The sequence below is a fragment of the Eleutherodactylus coqui genome, chromosome 1, assembly GCF_035609145.1.
Source record: "Eleutherodactylus coqui strain aEleCoq1 chromosome 1, aEleCoq1.hap1, whole genome shotgun sequence".
NCBI lineage: Eukaryota > Metazoa > Chordata > Amphibia > Anura > Eleutherodactylidae > Eleutherodactylus > Eleutherodactylus coqui.
The window spans coordinates 245,081,684-245,100,280 of NC_089837.1; the positions used below are offsets into that span (position 1 = coordinate 245,081,684).

General features: G+C 46.1%; 1 protein-coding gene across 1 annotated transcript in view; it reads left to right on the forward strand.

Annotated features, from left to right (window-relative positions):
* Nucleotides 1–18,597, forward strand: part of LOC136632605 (uncharacterized) — a 184,460-nt gene that overhangs the window by 64,325 nt on the left and 101,538 nt on the right. Inside the window, exons 15-21 of the mRNA XM_066607610.1 lie at nucleotides 172–364; nucleotides 3,041–3,171; nucleotides 5,011–5,211; nucleotides 7,043–7,164; nucleotides 7,395–7,623; nucleotides 7,730–7,929; nucleotides 8,980–9,135. Coding sequence (XP_066463707.1) covers nucleotides 172–364; nucleotides 3,041–3,171; nucleotides 5,011–5,211; nucleotides 7,043–7,164; nucleotides 7,395–7,623; nucleotides 7,730–7,929; nucleotides 8,980–9,135 — 1,232 coding nt within the window. The remainder of the gene's footprint in view (nucleotides 1–171; nucleotides 365–3,040; nucleotides 3,172–5,010; nucleotides 5,212–7,042; nucleotides 7,165–7,394; nucleotides 7,624–7,729; nucleotides 7,930–8,979; nucleotides 9,136–18,597) is intronic.

Consider the following 18,597-nt stretch of genomic DNA (forward strand, 5'->3'; position numbering starts at 1 on the left):
GACATTATATACTGAACCGTCTTTCTGGCAGTTCTGTACATGTCATTTTTATTCTTTTATAAAACTTTATGGTATTCCAGAATTAATCTGGGCTCTATTTAGTAATTGCTTGTATTACTGTCTATTGCTGACAATGGTGCTTACAGCTTCACACTTGTATCCCACCACCAGGTCCACAGTGCACAGTTCATGGAGTTTTCAGAGGCTGAGAATCACAATGACTTCTATACAACTGAAGATGGAATAGTTCACACTCAGGATCAGAGAGGAGCATTTGTGATGTATGATGCAGCACTTCAAGATCTACAGCAATTATCAGATCAGCTGTTGCTGTTAACAACCCTCTATATTGAGAAAGATCAAAGTAAGATAGTTAACATTTATTTTATTAACTTCATTAGTACTAGCAATGAGCAATGTCAGTGGCGTAAATCAAATGAGTGCAGAGGGACAGTTGCACATGAGCCCTGGAGATTTAGGGGGCACATTACAGTAGGTCTATGAATAAAGCAATAATTGTTGGGGGGTCCGATTATAGATTTTACATTGGGGCCCTACAACTTTTGTGAGATGATCAATTAGCTCTAGCCTTATAATATATAAGTCAGAGACAGCCATATGTCTGTGCCTGCTAGATTCAAAGTTATGTAACGCATTCATGGTTGAGCCTGGAAGGACACTGCTTATCATCCACATCCATGAACTCCTGCCACAGCATGCCACTAAACTTTAACCTGGTTTTGATTCCTCATTATTATTTGAGAATTTCAAACTTGATCTAACATTAACTAAGTCATGGTGCTCAAAAGGCAGGTCCCGAGGACTTAGGGGATGTACTTTTTATACTTACTGGGCTTCCTGTTCCTGCACTGTTACCCTTGGTAGATGCGCTCAAAGACTCATTTCTGCAGGCTGTGCATGTGCACCCCCTTTTGTAGTGGCCCAGAGTTAGTAGGGCCCCTCCGTAATGTTAAATGTTTGTCTCGTGCTAATTTTATTGTCAGTTTCTTACATGTAGTATGCATTTGATGTGTTTTGCACCTTTGCAGCACTGAATGAGTTAACGTCTGGGTTTTGTCTGAGAAATGATTCTTGTTGTATATCATGTGACTGTGATTTTATATATATGTTAGTAAGGATGTGAAAAGAGAGGTAGTCTGCAAAAAGTGAATGAACCCCACAGACACTGTTTGGTCTATGTGGAAAAGAATGGAAGAAACCGAGAGATACCCATCAGCTTGGTCTGGGCCTGCTTTACCCAGGATGTGCCGGTGTCACTACTAGACGCCGAGAGAGAGAGAGAAAGAGAGAGAGAGAAAGCAGAAAAACACCTGAAGCGTGAGTGTTGACCGGAAGAGAGTTGCCGGGAGCAGGATCACACAGATAACTAAGACTGTGGATTGTCTGGATTACCCCAAGAGTGACTCCCTGTCACACCACCTTCAAATAGTGTAATCTGTGCTGATTTACTGTTACTTTGTTGGAGTTAATTACCGACCATTCACAGTTTTGTTCAGAAAGTGATCCTGTGTGTGGACTATTTATTACAACTCCAAGATTCACTGCACAGAATAGAACGGTTGCGTCACAAGTGACAATGGGCTTTAAGGTAACTGCCAGTTACCCTTTCCCTGTGACCTCCCCCAGCAGTAACTTGGACAGGTCCCCGGCTGCCCTCAGAGGAGGAGATCGCAGAGCAACCATGACAGAAATCCTCAGGCTGTGGGCCCGCTCCTTGGATGCTGCAGGACGCAGTTTTGGCGTGAATAAACAGGATTGTGCCTGCAAGACTTTGGAGGTCAGAACGGGATGATTCCTCCACGCTTCCATTATAAAGACGATGAAGAATCACCTCCGACACTTTCTCGGCCACGGACGTTCATGCCAGTGCCTAAGTTGCAAAGAACAGTTTTGTTTGTGTTCAGTTCCAACCATCTGAGACAAGGCCAGAGGATTAAAGCTGAGTTGCCTACTTGAGAAGAAGAAAATGCAGAGAAATCAAGAAGACTCTCAATCTCCTATTTATGTGTCCAGGATGCGTTATACCCCGAGAAGAAATTGTGTGGTGTTACAGGATAAGGTAGAGTTGCCTAGTTTGCATGTTATTCAGGAAAGTCGGGAAGACAAAATAGAGATTCAAGATCGTGCCCAGTCTTCTTCTTCCTCCTGTATTACAGAACCCGCAAAACTTTCTTGCCACTCAATTCCCGCTGTGGGAAAAGTAGGGGGGAGGTCACCCCCACCACGGAGCAGCAATAACAAAGTGAAGAGGACCACCAGAGGAGGAGTTGCCAATGCTGGGGAGTGAGCCTCTGGAGTTGTCCAATCAGACCAGTGAGAGCACTCCTGTGAGTGGGTTGACTGCCAAGGTGATCCAGGGTATTGCCACAGGCTACCTGTCACCAATACCCCGCGTCTACTGGGGTAACGAGCCTGAACTAGTGGGATTGGTACCCCAACTTTCACCTCCACCGGAGAAAAGATTAAGGGAGCCTTGAAACCTGGACCCTATTTCTTCTGGATATGTTGCTCCTGCCTCTGATATTCCTCCAACAGGAGAAAGACTCCGGACCCTGCAGCAATTCTGATTACCCCCCATGGATTTTAATCCACCGCGACAACCAAGAGGTCAAGAATGTCCTGCCCGAGCTACTCTTGCCCTTTATCAGAGAATATGGGAGCTCCAACTTTTCTTTCACCTCTGTGGATGAGCAGTGGGAACATCCAAGTGGACCGCCATGTTGTTCCTGCTACTGTGCCCCAAAATAGACTTGGATTGCCTCCCAGACAATGCCTGTTCCGGACTGCATCTTATATCGGAGGCATGCACAGAAGGAGACTCTTTGCCCTGTGGATCCCTCTGTACCGCAGCGGCAGTTCCCAGGTGACAGCATGGGAACAGAGAGCTGGGTAAGTATAAAAACTACATCTCCAAACTCCTGTGGACCTGTCCTATGAGCACTGTAATTTACAGTGTATATATAATATGTAGTTTACGGTGCTTATTGGTCATTAGTGCTTTATTGTTTGGCCTTTCCAGTTTTCAAGCAAAGTGAAAAAGAAGTAACCAGTACAAATCTCTCAGACTGGGCACATCTTAATGTGGACCGCTTTGCATTGCTGCTTGACCTGTGGACCTGGGAATGTGCTCTATTAGAAAACAAACAGCAGGTATTTCAGATGCATGCTTCTTTCTGGATCACATTCTTTTCTTTCTAATAATGTCTATGATTATCATTTCATGCCTTTTAAGGTAACGACAGACTTGATCAAAGAGATCTGAAAGGTATCGGATTATTAAATATTCTGAAGTACAAGACAATCACAGAAAAGAGTATAAAATACACATGTAATTCTAGAGACCATAGGTGGCACTGTGGAGGATTTATTCCATCTCCCTTATTTGCATATTACCCAAAGGAGCGTGCGTGGCCATTTGAGTCTCCTCACTTAATTTATAATATAGTTGCTCTCCCTAAGGAGAAAAGATAGCGTTTCTGACCCCATCCCAGGCCTCTCACTAGCAAAGCCAGACTCCTACTGTACACTGATGAGGGGCAAAAACCCTGAAACAGCTGTATGTACATGGAGACTGGCTTTGCTTTTATTTCCCGGTCATTGTAACAAGGCTTGTATAAAAAGTCTGACTTTGGCCTGAAGGAATGCTGTCTTTCAATAGGTGGCACTGTGGAGAATTTATTCCATCTCCCTTATTTGCATATTACCCAGAGGAGCGTGCGTGGCCATTTGAGTCTCCTCACTTAGTTTATAATATAGTTGCTCTCCCTAAAGAGAAAAGATAGCGTTTCTGACCCCCATTCTAGAGACCCTTCAAGAAGAAAGTCCAGAATAAACTGTTGAACAAAATATATACTATCTGTAAAAGTGCCGTAGATGTTCTTAGATATGCATAATGCACAGACTAGGTGAGGAAGTGTGCTGTATTATATATTTCCATACAGCCAGCAAAAATTATCAATTGAGGTTTAGAACATGATGAAATAAAATACAAGACAGCAGTAACAAGCAAAACTATCATGTTTTAGAGAAAAGGTTTTCTATCTGTGACCATTTTCTTCAAAAATACCTTCAAAGGAAACTATCCCCTGAGCAGTTACTTTGTGAATAACTAAGATCTCCTCATTGTGGTTGTACAAGTGTTGAGGAAAGGGGTCTCATACTATCCCGCTCATAGGTTTACTGTGGAAAACCCCTTCAAAGGTGTCTTCATGAAGACAAATCCTGTCCATATGTCCTACATATGGTGTTCCCTCACTATAGACCCCACTATGAGCCAGAGCAAAGTGCAGCTCTCTAAATGTGACTCACATTTTCGTGGACTTAAGCCCATGGAATATATGGGCAGTCGTTCTTCTGAAAGGCTGCTATATAATACTACATTTTCCTGCAGCAAAATGTCTGACTGGCAGCGGCTTTCCCTGGCAAAATCAACTATTTGTCAGGAACCAGAGCTGATACAGCTCCTATGAGACAGGAGTTTTCATGGTGGGACAACCCGTTCCTCCCAAAGTTTTCAGAGCACAGAAATCATAATGTGGTCGCAACTTTTCACTAAACATGAAACACGGTAATATTTGAAGAAAGGTTAAATTGTAGGTTTCAGTCATTACCCTGTGACCTTTCTGTCTGCAGTTGTGAAGCCGAGCACACACGACTGTGTGTGTTGGCGCGTCATTTGTGGGAACGCAGCAAGTACGCAATGACATGTACTTGTTGCATTTTCCCAATCCCCATACACTATCTTGGTGTGTATGCACACATAATATGCTCCAAGATAGAGCATGCTGCAGTTTTCTTCCCACAAGTAAGACGCATGCAAAAAAAGAATGCAGGTTTGAGTGGCCCAATGCAAATCAATGGGTTATAGGCAACTCATGTTGCATGCAACACGCAATGAGGATACACCCATGTAAGAACAGCCTTACACTTCCTGTTGGAAGAGATGTATTCTACAATTTCTATGAATATCATTGTGTATTTTGTATTTAGCTTGTTGACAGTTATTATGAAGCTTACCAACATACTCTTGATCCAGAAGAGAGATTTGCCTTGGCACAAGTGATTACTGACATCATATTTAGGCGTCCACGGTTTGACATTGGCTCCAAATACTTCCGGGAAGCTTACAAAGATGAATGCCAATGTCTGAGGCTTCACTTGCAGCTTGTCAGAGATGTTTTAAAAAGCCAGGTAAGTAAATAGCTACCATTTCTCAAAAGAAAAGATTTAGGTCGGGTTCACACCAGCACAGGAAATAGTGCACCGTTTTTTTTTCTAGTAAAATGCCTGCCAGCTGAGCAGAAACTGAACGGGCCCTATTATAGTCAATGGGGTCCGTACAGTGCTGTTCAGTTCCATCATAAGAAGGAGCCATTTGGTCAAAGGATCCCCCCTTCCTGCTCCTCAAATAGAGCAGGAAAAAAGAACCCCCGCCGCAGATGTAAAAGCAGTCTTACCTTGTGGAATTCAGCTTTAAAAAGAAATAATGAAAACATAAAAATGCCTGAAATAGCCTAAATCAGAGGTGCAGAATTTTTTTTGGTCCTAGGAAAAATTCCAAATTGCATTATTTCCAAAGGCCAAGAGTGCTTCGAGCGTATCTGTCAGCTACTTTGAGCCCTATAAACTAAGCTTGCAAGCTCAAAGTAGTTGATCCTCTAAGTCAGGGGATATAAGTTTTATACTTATCTTACCCGCCATTCCTCCGTTCTCTGTGCTCAAGCTTGTCGCTGAATGCACTGAGCGAAATATATAGGTGCGGGTAAGTAGTCCATTCCACTACTAAGTGTGCACCTCTAAGGGATTCATTGGCAGGTTTGAGCGCTGCCTCTGGGGGAACGGTGGGGAGGATAAATATAAAACTTACATCCCTGGACTCAGGGTATCACTTACTTTGAGCCCATACATTTGGCTTATAGGGCTCAAAGTAGCTGACAGAGTCTGTTCGAAAAATGAGTATTATGCTTCAGTGTCCCTCCACTCACTAATGCTTCTGCACTGCTTGTCTGATGTACAGGACCTTGAAGATCCATTTAACTGCCCTCGCCTCCTCAAATGCATCTCTCAAGGAAAAGAGAACATAGCTGGAGTTAAAGGGGTCTTCTTGTGATTCAAAGTTAAAGTTATATGCTTCATAAGGCGATATTATGTCATTTTGAATTGTGGTGTTATAACTTGTGTTATAAAGCTGTAGAGATATCCCTTTACTTGTGGTCCCACCCCGCTAGTTCTTCATTGGTATCCAATGATTATGACCTGTAGACCCTGCTGTTTTATTGGGCATGCCCAATGCCTTCACATTCTGTAATGACGACAGTTTGCACAGTTATTAATGCGCACTTGTCAGTAACTAGCAGTAGGGGATGTAGTTTTTGCACTCCCAGCAAACATTTTACATGTGGAATTTTGTAGCTCATTGGAATGCAGTGGTGAAGCAGGCTAGTAAAAAAAGGAGCTGAAGTTTAGTTTGATGATTTAGATGGATGTTTGTAATAATGGTAAAGATTGGGAACATTAGGGAAATTTTGCCCAGTTTCCAGAATACCACTTTGAGTGATGAAACTCCATTCTCTGCATCAGCATAATATGGCTTTTTTTTACAATATCTTTCTGTACCATTGAGACATAAATAAGCATGTTTCTAACCAGATGACAGGTTTAAATTAATTCTAATATTGACTAAAATTTTAGTTGCTTTATATGTTAGCTTGCAAGTTTGCAATATATGCTATTATTGTGACCCATCGGTTCTGGACAAACTAAGATGACCACACCACTTCTTGGACTACCTGAAGCACACTGTGCATTCTATGCATCATTATGTGAAGACACTACATGCTGCTTTGATTAACCAGTGCTGTCCACATGAGCAGTACTAGCAGTACATCAGATCAGCATGTAGTGTCTTAGACTGTCAATGTATACTAATTCAGTGTGCATCAGGTAGTCAGAGAAGTGACAATTACTGTAGTAAATCTATTTATACATTTCTGTATATATTTTTTCCTTTTCACCTATGCAGCTAGAAAATCAAAGGGAGTTTGTCCAGAAGGTTTGGCGTGATGGTCGTAATGGAAGCATTTATGATTTTGGTGTTCCACTAAATATTGTTACTAAGCCACTTGTTTCACTTAATACCAGCTGGTAAGTGGTTCTCATGGTTCTTTAATTTCTTTCAGAGGGGGGGGGGGGGGGGATTAAGTAATGGGTGCACCCCCTGAATGTGAAATTGCAGCAATTTTAGTAGTAACATTGCAGAAGCCAGGAACTTATGGATCACATTCTAGTAGCATTTTACATTCTACTAGGACCTTAAATCAAGTCATTTATATTGTGAAAGCTTTAGTGTTTTCCCATTGTCCTTTTATCCACAGCCCTGCTTTAAAGAATGTTTATCTCTTGGAATTCCACCCATCTCTGGGCCTAGCATACCTGATCTCTTGTACGCTGGACCACATTTGTAAAGAGTTTCAGCATATCTGCCATACCAACACACCAAGGCAGTCTTACATTGTAGAGAAAAACGTCCTTCAGCTTGCACTTAACGAGTGGTTAGCTCCAAGAGATCTTCTGCAATCCTTTACAGCAAATGTGCACAAAGATGTAAGATACTATATAATGCAGTGTTTGCAAGCATCATCTTTTATTAACTACTGTAGCCACCAATTTGTGAGGTTGTATTTTTGCATTGTCATTTTTTTTGCTATAGCTATTTGAAGAGCTGTTAATAGAAGATCCAGTGATGGTCAGAGATATCTGCATGTCGGCACTGAACTCAACTGATGAAGATAAAAAACATGGCAGGGGAAAGCAGATGCATATCCTGGACACTCTCAGCAAGATGCTAGAGCTCATCACTCTGCGTAGCAGAATAATTGAGGCGTCATTAGAAACGGCACATCTCTCCAGGTCAGACAAATTTAGAGAAATCTCAAGGATAAAACAGCCATTATGGAGGATATTTACTCCATACTTCAATTACACACAAGGTCATAATAACAAATAGTATTAATAATGAATAATGTACTTTGAGGTGTGTCAAAGGTTAAAGTTAACAGATACAAAGAGATAGCAAATTCAATGCAAAGGGGCCACAGAGATATAATGCAATGGTTATATCACATATAATGCAATGGTTATATAAACAAAGTAATAATAGAGTAAGAAGAAAACAACCATCCTGAATGAACTTGGTAGCCAACTGTGATACAACTGTGATACACTATACATGCTAGTTTAATCACTTTAGCTAGATGAAAATCATGTGAAAATCAAGTACATGCATATAAGAACAAATCAGAGTAAAAGACAAAGAAAAATTACAAATCTTTACAAGGTAGATGGAATTGTACCACTAACATAGGAAAGCATATCAGGAAAAATATAAACGAAGCAAATGTCAAGTACGGTAGTTGCAGTAATAAACTGTTGTATATAAAACATATGGCAGGAGAATAATTGCTGACATGTGTCCATATGAATTGTTTCTTTTATTTTTGTAAAACATTATTTTGTTCCCACCTGCAATAGTTACCTCTATGGGGATCACTTTACTACTTCATCCACTATGGGGGGCACTATTACTACTGTGTCCACTATAGGGTTCACTATTGCTACTGCGGCCACTATGGGGGGCACTATTACTACTACGGCCACTATGGGGGTTACTACTGTGTCCACTAGGGTGGCCATTAGTTATAGGTAATTTTCACTATAGGTAAGTTACACTTTTGCTGCTCCCACCGCCTAATCCTATTCCAATCAACAAAAAACAGACTGTGCAAAACTTCAGCTCAATCAGATAATTGCTGGGCGACCCTCAAATGCCTTGAAGTTGGAAGATAGTATACACATAGACTTCCAAATTGTTAGTTTTGAGGAGAGGAATAACCTAATATGGGTGTTTGTTGGTATGATCATTTTAGCATATTAATTAGTAAACCTTTTATTATATCTTAGGACATATATAAAGTTTGCTGAAGAGATGGGATTTAATCAGTTTCACCTGTACTTAAGGCCAGTCCAGTTTGAATTTGCATCCCAGAAGAGCCAGGGGGAGCAGAAGCCTCCTATGTTCATTACATCTCTCATGGAGGATGATAGCTGTGTGGACAGGTAAATGCAGATGAACTTAAATTATTTTACTTTACAGTAAATAAATGTTATTTTTTCTATAAAGCCGGGCTGACACCAGTGGGTTGGATTCCGCATGCGGGAGGCCCACAGCAGATTCCAGCTGTGAGTCTGGCCAATTCCGCGGTAAAAGGCTGCAATCTTTCTTCCGCTCGTGGAATCTGCAATTTGTATCTGTGAGTGTTAAGGAAAATTCAAAAATGCATGCCTTTCAATGCCCACGTTTTACCACAGACGCCAATCGTGGAATCTGCAATTGAAATCTGCTTGTGGGAGAACGGCCTAATTAAAATTTATGTAAATTTTCAATATACATTCTGTACTAATTCCTCTTGCTTTAAATATCTATGCTTGCTGTCATTCAATTGAACCTTCATTGTTAACTTTTAGAGGATGAAAATTTGTTCTTATCATTGCAAGTATCATTGTAGCGGGCAGGGTCAGTCCTTTGGCCGGAAAAGATGGCAGAGTAAAATCCAATAATGTGTCACTGGTGGCTCTACCATCTTCCCCTTAAAGACCCGCATGCAGGATCTGGTATGAATAACGGGGCTGAGTAACTTTATTACATGTTTGTCCTCGTGACGCCAGTGACGCTTTTCCTAATGTTCATTACAAATAACAGAGTCCACAGTCAAGAAAATGTTTTTAAACTGGAGGCACAGTTTTCTTTTACTTGTACAGTCAATGCAAATTGTTCCAACAAACAGCAGTTAACAGGAATTACTCCTGTTCCTTAGTCTTCCCTCAACAAGTTTGTGTCCAGAAGTCACTCTTCCCTCAGAATATCCGCAGTGTCGGTCATCTGTTGGACCTGTACTGGGGTGCTCCTGTTACTTGTTTGGCGCATAACACATACACTTTCCTCTTCTTAATTACAATCACACTCCTCACTCCAGTTACTCAGTTTCCTCAGTTGCGCTTACTACTGTGGTAGATGAATGAAGGAACCATGCACTTGCCACCGTCGACTCCAAGAGAACAGGGTCTACTCCTCACACTCTCCAAAGGAAAAACATCCCATTGCCGCAGGAGTAAGCCCGAAACGTGGCACAGGTAAGCTCCAAATCTCCTGCCTCCTCCTCAGATGATCTCCTTCCCTGTTCACATCTCCAACTCACTTCTCGAACAACCTTAGCTGCTGCTCCACCACAACACACCTCCTCTCTCTTTACTCCCCGACTACTCTCTTCTAGTTCCGCCAAGTTACTGAGTCACTACCTTCATGACACACACATAGCAGGATAGAGAGACAGAACACACAATCAACATAGATTGAATCAACACAACACATAGAAAAACACAAATACACTTACAAAGACACAACCACAACACCACAAGAAACAAAACATCAAAGAGAGACACTAACTTTAAGCCACTATATCATGTGTACACATTCCTAGTACATGACATGGGTGATCGCACTGCTGCTACCAACTTATCACATAGATCGTTTTCCAGTATGTGATGTGAGTACGACTGCAAGAGGTTGATCTATTTCTGCTCATCTTCCACTCAGGTTGTAAACTGAGCATAAACCTCACCTTAAGCAGATCACACCTCAGATACACACTGCCACCACTCTGAAATGGGCAAAGAGTTCCAACACACATATACTGCTCTCTAGCAGACAACTGATTAAGCAATCTATGAACAACTATGCATTCTTTAGCACATACAAGGACCAGACTTATTAAAGTTTTAAGCTTTAAGACAAAAGGTACAGTGCTAACAGAAGGTACAAAACAGGACAAAATAAAATAACATACAAATACAAGCAGCAAAACAGTTATAACATAAAAAGGGAACAGCAGATCCAATGAAGAAATCTGCATAGAGTTGGGCTGAATTGCAAAGCTGGGTTGCATCTCCCTATGTCTAACAATGGGTATCACTTGGTATTGATTTTTTTAAAGGGTCCCAGCTAGATCACCTTAACCCCACTTTTGGTCATGTGAGAAGGGAATGGCTAATCACATTTAAAATAGAGACAGTTGCATAACATCATTTTACCTATGCCGTTTCTCCTCAGGAGTATCTCATATGGAGATAATATGACCATCATGTCCAAAAGCATTTTTTACCAGTTTATACTACAGACACCAAACGTGGGGAGAATATTTATAATTTCAGACATAATTGAGTTCTCTGGTGCCTGAGGCTAATAATCTTGGCGCTGAACTCCTTGATCAGCAAAACATAGCTTAGTTATGGCTTTGAAGTATTATATTTCCCCATGTCCTATGTGGCTATCTCCTGGAACGTGGTTGATACAGTGCCTCAGAGTCTGCCATCAGAGGTATTCATTTCTCACTTGTTGTCACTTCTATGGTGCTTTGTATTTACATGTAAATTACTTTACCTATACTCGTAAAGAGAAAATTCTAATTATCATAAATCCTGTTTGAGCATGAATATCATATGCGGGTTTGATCCAGTGAGGATTAAGTGAACCGAAAATTACTCATAACAGTATGCTAATTATAACATCAATTCAGTGTGCAAACAGGTGAAAGAAGTGAGTAGTAATCAACAGTAATACTGCTAGTCCAAAACTTCAGTATGCATAAGAATTAGAGATGAGCGAACACCAAAATGTTCGGGTGTTCGTTATTCGGAACGAACTTCCCGGGATGCTCGAGGGTTCGTTTCGAACAACGAACCCCATTGAAGTCAATGGGCGACCAGAGCATTTTTGTATTTCGCCGATGCTCGCTAAGGTTTTCATGTGTGAAAATCTGGGCAATTCAACAAAGTGATGGGAATGACACAGAAACGGATAGGGCAGGCGAGGGGCTACATGTTGGGCTGCATCTCAAGTTCACAGGTCCCACTATTAAGCCACAATACCGGCAAGAGTGGGCCCCCCCCCCCTCCCAACAACTTTTACTTCTGAAAAGCCCTCATTAGCATGGCATACCTTTGCTAAGCACCACACTAGCTACAACAAAGCACAATCACTGCCTGGATGACACTCCACTGCCACTTCTCCTGGGTTACATGCTGCCCAACCGCCCCCCCTCCCCCCCACAGCGCACACCAAAGTGTCCCTGCGCAGCCTTCAGCTGCCCTCATGCCACGCCACACTCATGTCTATTTAGAAGTGCGTCTGCCATGAGGAGGAACCGCAGGCACACACTGCAGAGGGTTGGCACGGCTAGGCAGCGACCCTCTTTAATAGGGGCGGGGCGATAGCCCACAATGCTGTACAGAAGCAATGAGAAATAGAATCCTGTGCCACCGCCATCAGGAGCTGCACACGTGGGCATAGCAATGGGGAAGCTATGTGCCACACACTATTCATTCTGTCAAGGTGTCTGCATGCCCCAGTCAGACTGGTAATATGCACCTTAACAGTAACCGCGTTGGTGGTAATGTGGTGGTGACTGCGGACCTAGTAGCACGGTTGTATTTTGTTGGTTTTCGGAATGTGGCCAGGATTAAGTGGGCCGTGGCGGGGGGATGGTGTGGGGGCTCTCTTGTTGTGTCGGTAAAGGTGAAATTCTTGGACTGCCACCAGACGAACCAATGCAAAGGCATTTGCCAACAATGTTTTCCCTGTTGGAGGAGGAGGGGGATGTTTTTGAGGCACTACGTGTCCTCTCCACGTGTCCGTGGTTATATGCACCTTAACAGTAACCGCGTTGGTGGTAATGTGGTGGTGACTGCGGACCTAGTAGCACGGTTGTATTTTGTTGGTTTTCGGAATGTGGCCAGGATTAAGTGGGCCGTGGCGGGGGGATGGTGTGGGGGCTCTCTTGTTGTGTCGGTAAAGGTGAAATTCTTGGACTGCCACCAGACGAACCAATGCAAAGGCATTTGCCAACAATGTTTTCCCTGTTGGAGGAGGAGGGGGATGTTTTTGAGGCACTACGTGTCCTCTCCACGTGTCCGTGGTTATATGCACCTTAACAGTAACCGCGTTGGTGGTAATGTGGTGGTGACTGCGGACCTAGTAGCACGGTTGTATTTTGTTGGTTTTCGGAATGTGGCCAGGATTAAGTGGGCCGTGGCGGGGGGATGGTGTGGGGGCTCTCTTGTTGTGTCGGTAAAGGTGAAATTCTTGGACTGCCACCAGACGAACCAATGCAAAGGCATTTGCCAACAATGTTTTCCCTGTTGGAGGAGGAGGGGGATGTTTTTGAGGCACTACGTGTCCTCTCCACGTGTCCGTGGTTATATGCACCTTAACAGTAACCGCGTTGGTGGTAATGTGGTGGTGACTGCGGACCTAGTAGCACGGTTGTATTTTGTTGGTTTTCGGAATGTGGCCAGGATTAAGTGGGCCGTGGCGGGGGGATGGTGTGGGGGCTCTCTTGTTGTGTCGGTAAAGGTGAAATTCTTGGACTGCCACCAGACGAACCAATGCAAAGGCATTTGCCAACAATGTTTTCCCTGTTGGAGGAGGAGGGGGATGTTTTTGAGGCACTACGTGTCCTCTCCACGTGTCCGTGGTTATATGCACCTTAACAGTAACCGCGTTGGTGGTAATGTGGTGGTGACTGCGGACCTAGTAGCACGGTTGTATTTTGTTGGTTTTCGGAATGTGGCCAGGATTAAGTGGGCCGTGGCGGGGGGATGGTGTGGGGGCTCTCTTGTTGTGTCGGTAAAGGTGAAATTCTTGGACTGCCACCAGACGAACCAATGCAAAGGCATTTGCCAACAATGTTTTCCCTGTTGGAGGAGGAGGGGGATGTTTTTGAGGCACTACGTGTCCTCTCCACGTGTCCGTGGTTATATGCACCTTAACAGTAACCGCGTTGGTGGTAATGTGGTGGTGACTGCGGACCTAGTAGCACGGTTGTATTTTGTTGGTTTTCGGAATGTGGCCAGGATTAAGTGGGCCGTGGCGGGGGGATGGTGTGGGGGCTCTCTTGTTGTGTCGGTAAAGGTGAAATTCTTGGACTGCCACCAGACGAACCAATGCAAAGGCATTTGCCAACAATGTTTTCCCTGTTGGAGGAGGAGGGGGATGTTTTTGAGGCACTACGTGTCCTCTCCACGTGTCCGTTCCATGTAAGCAATAGTAGCACTCAGGACAGGCCCCATTAACAATTCTGAAGCAGCAGTATAGCGGGAGCGCAGTCTTCGTTCCATGTAAGCAATAGTAGCACTCAGGACAGGCCCCATTAACAATTCTGAAGCAGCAGTATAGCGGGAGCGCAGTCTTCGTTCCATGTAAGCAATAGTAGCACTCAGGACAGGCCCCATTAACAATTCTGAAGCAGCAGTATAGCGGGAGCGCAGTCTTCGTTCCATGTAAGCAATAGTAGCACTCAGGACAGGCCCCATTAACAATTCTGAAGCAGCAGTATAGCGGGAGCGCAGTCTTCGTTCCATTTCAGTAGCCTTAGTATAGCCAAGGCACAAGTTACATTTATGTAGCTAAACTGTAGGCCAACCCCACACACCTTTCTGTACCATGAGTGCAGGCGAAGAACATAGAAATTACTATGATTACACTGTAGGTGAGGGCCCCAAAAAATTGGTGTACCAACAGTACTAATGTACCTCAGTAAAAATTGGCCATGCCCAACCAAGATGGCAGGTGAATCGCTTTGGTTAATGTGGCTTAAGTGGTAACTAGGCCTGGAGGCAGCCCAGTGTAACGAAAAATTGGTTCAAGTTAAAGTTCCAACGCTTTTAAGCGCATTGAAACTTATAAAAATTGTTCAGAAAAATTATTTGAGTGAGCCTTGTGGCCCTAAGAAAAATTGCCCGTTCAGCGTGATTACGTGAGGTTTCAGGAGGAGGAGCAGGAGGAGGAGGAGGAATATTAGACACAGATTGATGAAGCAGAAATGTCCCCGTTTTGGATGGTGAGAGAGAACGTAGCTTCCATCCGCGGGTGCAGCCTACGTATTGCTTACGTATCGCTGCTGTCCGCTGGTGGAGAACAGAAGTCTGGCGAAATCCAGCCTTTGTTCATGAGTGTTAGCCTGTCGGCACTGTCGGTTGACAAGCGGCTACGCTTATCGGTGATGATTCCCCCAGCCGCACTAAACACCCTCTCCGACAAGACGCTAGCCGCAGGACAAGCAAGCACCTCCAGGGCATACAGCGCTAGTTCAGGCCACGTGTCCAGCTTCGACACCCAGTAGTTGTAGGGGGCAGAGGCGTCACCAAGGATGGTCGTGCGATCCGCTACGTACTCCCTCACCATCCTTTTACAGTGCTCCCGCCGACTCAGCCGTGACTGGGGAGCGGTGACACAGTCTTGGTGGGGAGCCATAAAGCTGGCCAGGCCCTTAAAGACTGTTGCACTGCCTGGGATGTACATGCTGCTCGATCTACGCACATCCCCTGCTACCTTGCCCTCGGTACTGCGCCTTCTGCCACTAGCGCTGTCGGCTGGGAATTTTACCATCAGCTTGTCCGCAAGGGTCCTGTGGTATAGCAACACTCTCGAACCCCTTTCCTCTTCGGGAATCAGAGTGGGCAGGTTCTCCTTATACCGTGGATCGAGCAGTGTGTACACCCAGTAATCCGTCGTGGCCAGAATGCGTGCAACGCGAGGGTCACGAGAAAGGCATCCTAACATGAAGTCAGCCATGTGTGCCAGGGTACCTGTACGCAACACATGGCTGTCGTAACTAGGAAGATCACTTTCAGGATCCTCCTCCTCCTCCTCCTCCTCCTCCTCCTCCTCCTCCTCCTCCTCCTCCTCCTCCTCAGGCCATACACGCTGAAAGGATGACAGGCAATCAGCCGGTGTACCGTCAGCAGTGGCCCAAGCTGTCTCTTCCCCCTCCTCCTCATCCTCCTCATGCTCCTCCTCCTCCTCCTGTATGCGCTGAGAAATAGACAGGAGGGTGCCCTGACTATCCAGCGGCATACTGTCTTCCCCCGCCCCCGTTTCCGAGCACAAAGCAGCTGCCTTTATGGTTTGCAGGGAATTTCTCAAGATGCATAGCAGAGGAATGGTGACGCTAATGATTGTAGCATCGCCGCTCACCACCTGGGTAGACTCCTCAAAATTACCAAGGACATGGCAGATGTCTGCCAACCAGGCCCACTCTTCTGAAAGGAATTGAGGAGGCTGACTCCCACTGCGCCGCCCATGTTGGAGTTGGTATTCGACTATAGCTCTACGTTGTTCATAGAGCCTGGCCAACATGTGGAGCGTAGAGTTCCACCGTGTGGGCACGTCGCACAGCAGTCGGTGCACTGGCAGCTTAAAGTGATGTTGCAGGGTGCGCAGGGTGGCAGCGTCCGTGTGGGACTTGCGGAAATGTGCGCAGAGCCGGCGCGCCTTTACGAGCAGGTCTGACAAGCGTGGGTAGCTTTTCAGAAACCGCTGAACCACCAAATTAAAGACGTGGGCCAGGCATGGCACGTGCGTGAGGCTGCCGAGCTGCAGAGCCGCCACCAGGTTACGGCCGTTGTCACACACGACCATGCCCGGTTGGAGGCTCAGCGGCGCAAGCCAGCGGTCGGTCTGCTGTGTCAGACCCTGCAGCAGTTCGTGGGCCGTGTGCCTCTTATCGCCTAAGCTGAGTAGTTTCAGCACGGCCTGCTGACGCTTGCCCACCGCTGTGCTGCCACACCGCGCGACACCGACTGCTGGCGACATGCTGCTGCTAACACATCTTGATTGCGAGACAGAGGAGGAGGAGGAGGAGGGTGCTTTAGTGGAGGAAGCATACACCTCCGCAGATACCACCACCGAGCTGGGGCCCGCAATTCTGGGGGTGGGTAGGACGTGAGCGGTCCCAGGCTCTGACTCTGTCCCAGCCTCCACTAAATTCACCCAATGTGCCGTCAGGGAGATGTAGTGGCCCTGCCCGCCTGTGCTTGTCCACGTGTCCGTAGTTAAGTGGACCGTGGCAGTAACCGCGTTGGTGAGGGCGCGCACAATGTTGCGGGAGACGTGGTCGTGCAGGGCTGGGACGGCACATCGGGAAAAGTAGTGGCGACTGGGAACTGAGTAGCGCGGGGCCGCCGCCTCCATGATACTTTTGAAGGACTCAGTTTCCACAACCCTATACGGCAGCATCTCAAGGCTGATGAATTTTGCTATGCGGACGGTTAACGTTTGAGCGTGCGGGTGCGTGGCGGCGTACTTGCGCTTGCGCTCGAACACTTGCGCAAGCGACGGCTGAACGGTGCGCTGAACTACACTGCTGGATGGGGCCGAGGACAGCGGAGATGAGGGTGTGGGTGCAGGCCATGAGGCGGTAGTGCCTGTGTCCTGAGAGGGGGGTTGCATCTCAGTGGCAGGTTGGGGCACAGGGGGAGAGGCAGGGGTGCAAACCGGAGGCGGTGAACGGCCTTCGTCCCACCTTGTGGGGTGCTTGGCCATCATATGTCTGCGCATGGTGGTGGTGGTGAGGCTGTTGGTGTTGGCTCCCCGGCTGAGCTTTGCGCAACAAAGGTTGCACACCACTGTTCGTCGGTCGTCAGGCGTCTCTGTGAAAAACTGCCAGACCTTAGAGCACCTCGGCCTCTGCAGGGTGGCATGGCGCGAGGGGGCGCTTTGGGAAACAGTTGGTGGATTATTCGGTCTGGCCCTGCCTCTACCCCTGGCCACCGCACTGCCTCTTGCAACCTGCCCTGCTGATGCCCTTGACTCCCCCTCTGAAGACCTGTCCTCCTGAGTAAGCGTTGCACACCAGGTGGGGTCAGTCACCTCATCATCCTGCTGCTCTTCCTCCGAATCCTCTGTGCGCTGCTCCCTCGGACTTACTGCCCTTACTACTACCTCACTGCAAGACAACTGTGTCTGATCGTCATCGTCCTCCTCACCGACAGAAATTTGTTGAGACAGTTGGCGGAAGTCCCCAGCCTCTTCCCCCGGACCCCGGGAACTTTCGAATGGTTGGGCATCAGTGACGATAAACTCCTCTGGTGGGAGAGGAACCGCTGCTGCCCAATCTAAGCAGGGGCCCGAGAACAGTTCCTGGGAGTGTTCCCGCTCCTGAGCAGGTGTTATTGTAGTGGAGTGAGGAGGCTGGGAGGAAGGAGGAGCAGCAGACAGAGGATTCGGATTGGCAGCAGTGGACGGCGCAGAACTGCGGGTAGACGATAGGTTGCTCGAAGCACTTTCTGCCATCCAGGACAGGACCTGCTCACACTGCTCATTTTCTAATAACCGTCTCCCGCGTGGACCCATTAATTGGGCGATGAATGTGGGGACGCCAGAAACGTGCCTCTCTCCTAATCGCGCAGCAGTCGGCTGCGACACACCGGGATCAGGAGCTCGGGCTGTGCCCACACCCTGACTTGGCCCTCCGCGTCCTCGGCCGCGTCCACGTCCTCTAGGCCTACCCCTACCCCTCAGCATGCTGTATTACCAGTGATTTGATTTCACAGGCAGGAAATAAATTGGCGCAAGACTGCAGGCCAAATATAATTTTTGCCCTTTTTAGAAAACGAAAGGCCCCACTGCCTCTAGTGAATGAATTATCTAAGTTTAATAACTGTGCTGTGTCCCTGCTAATGTGT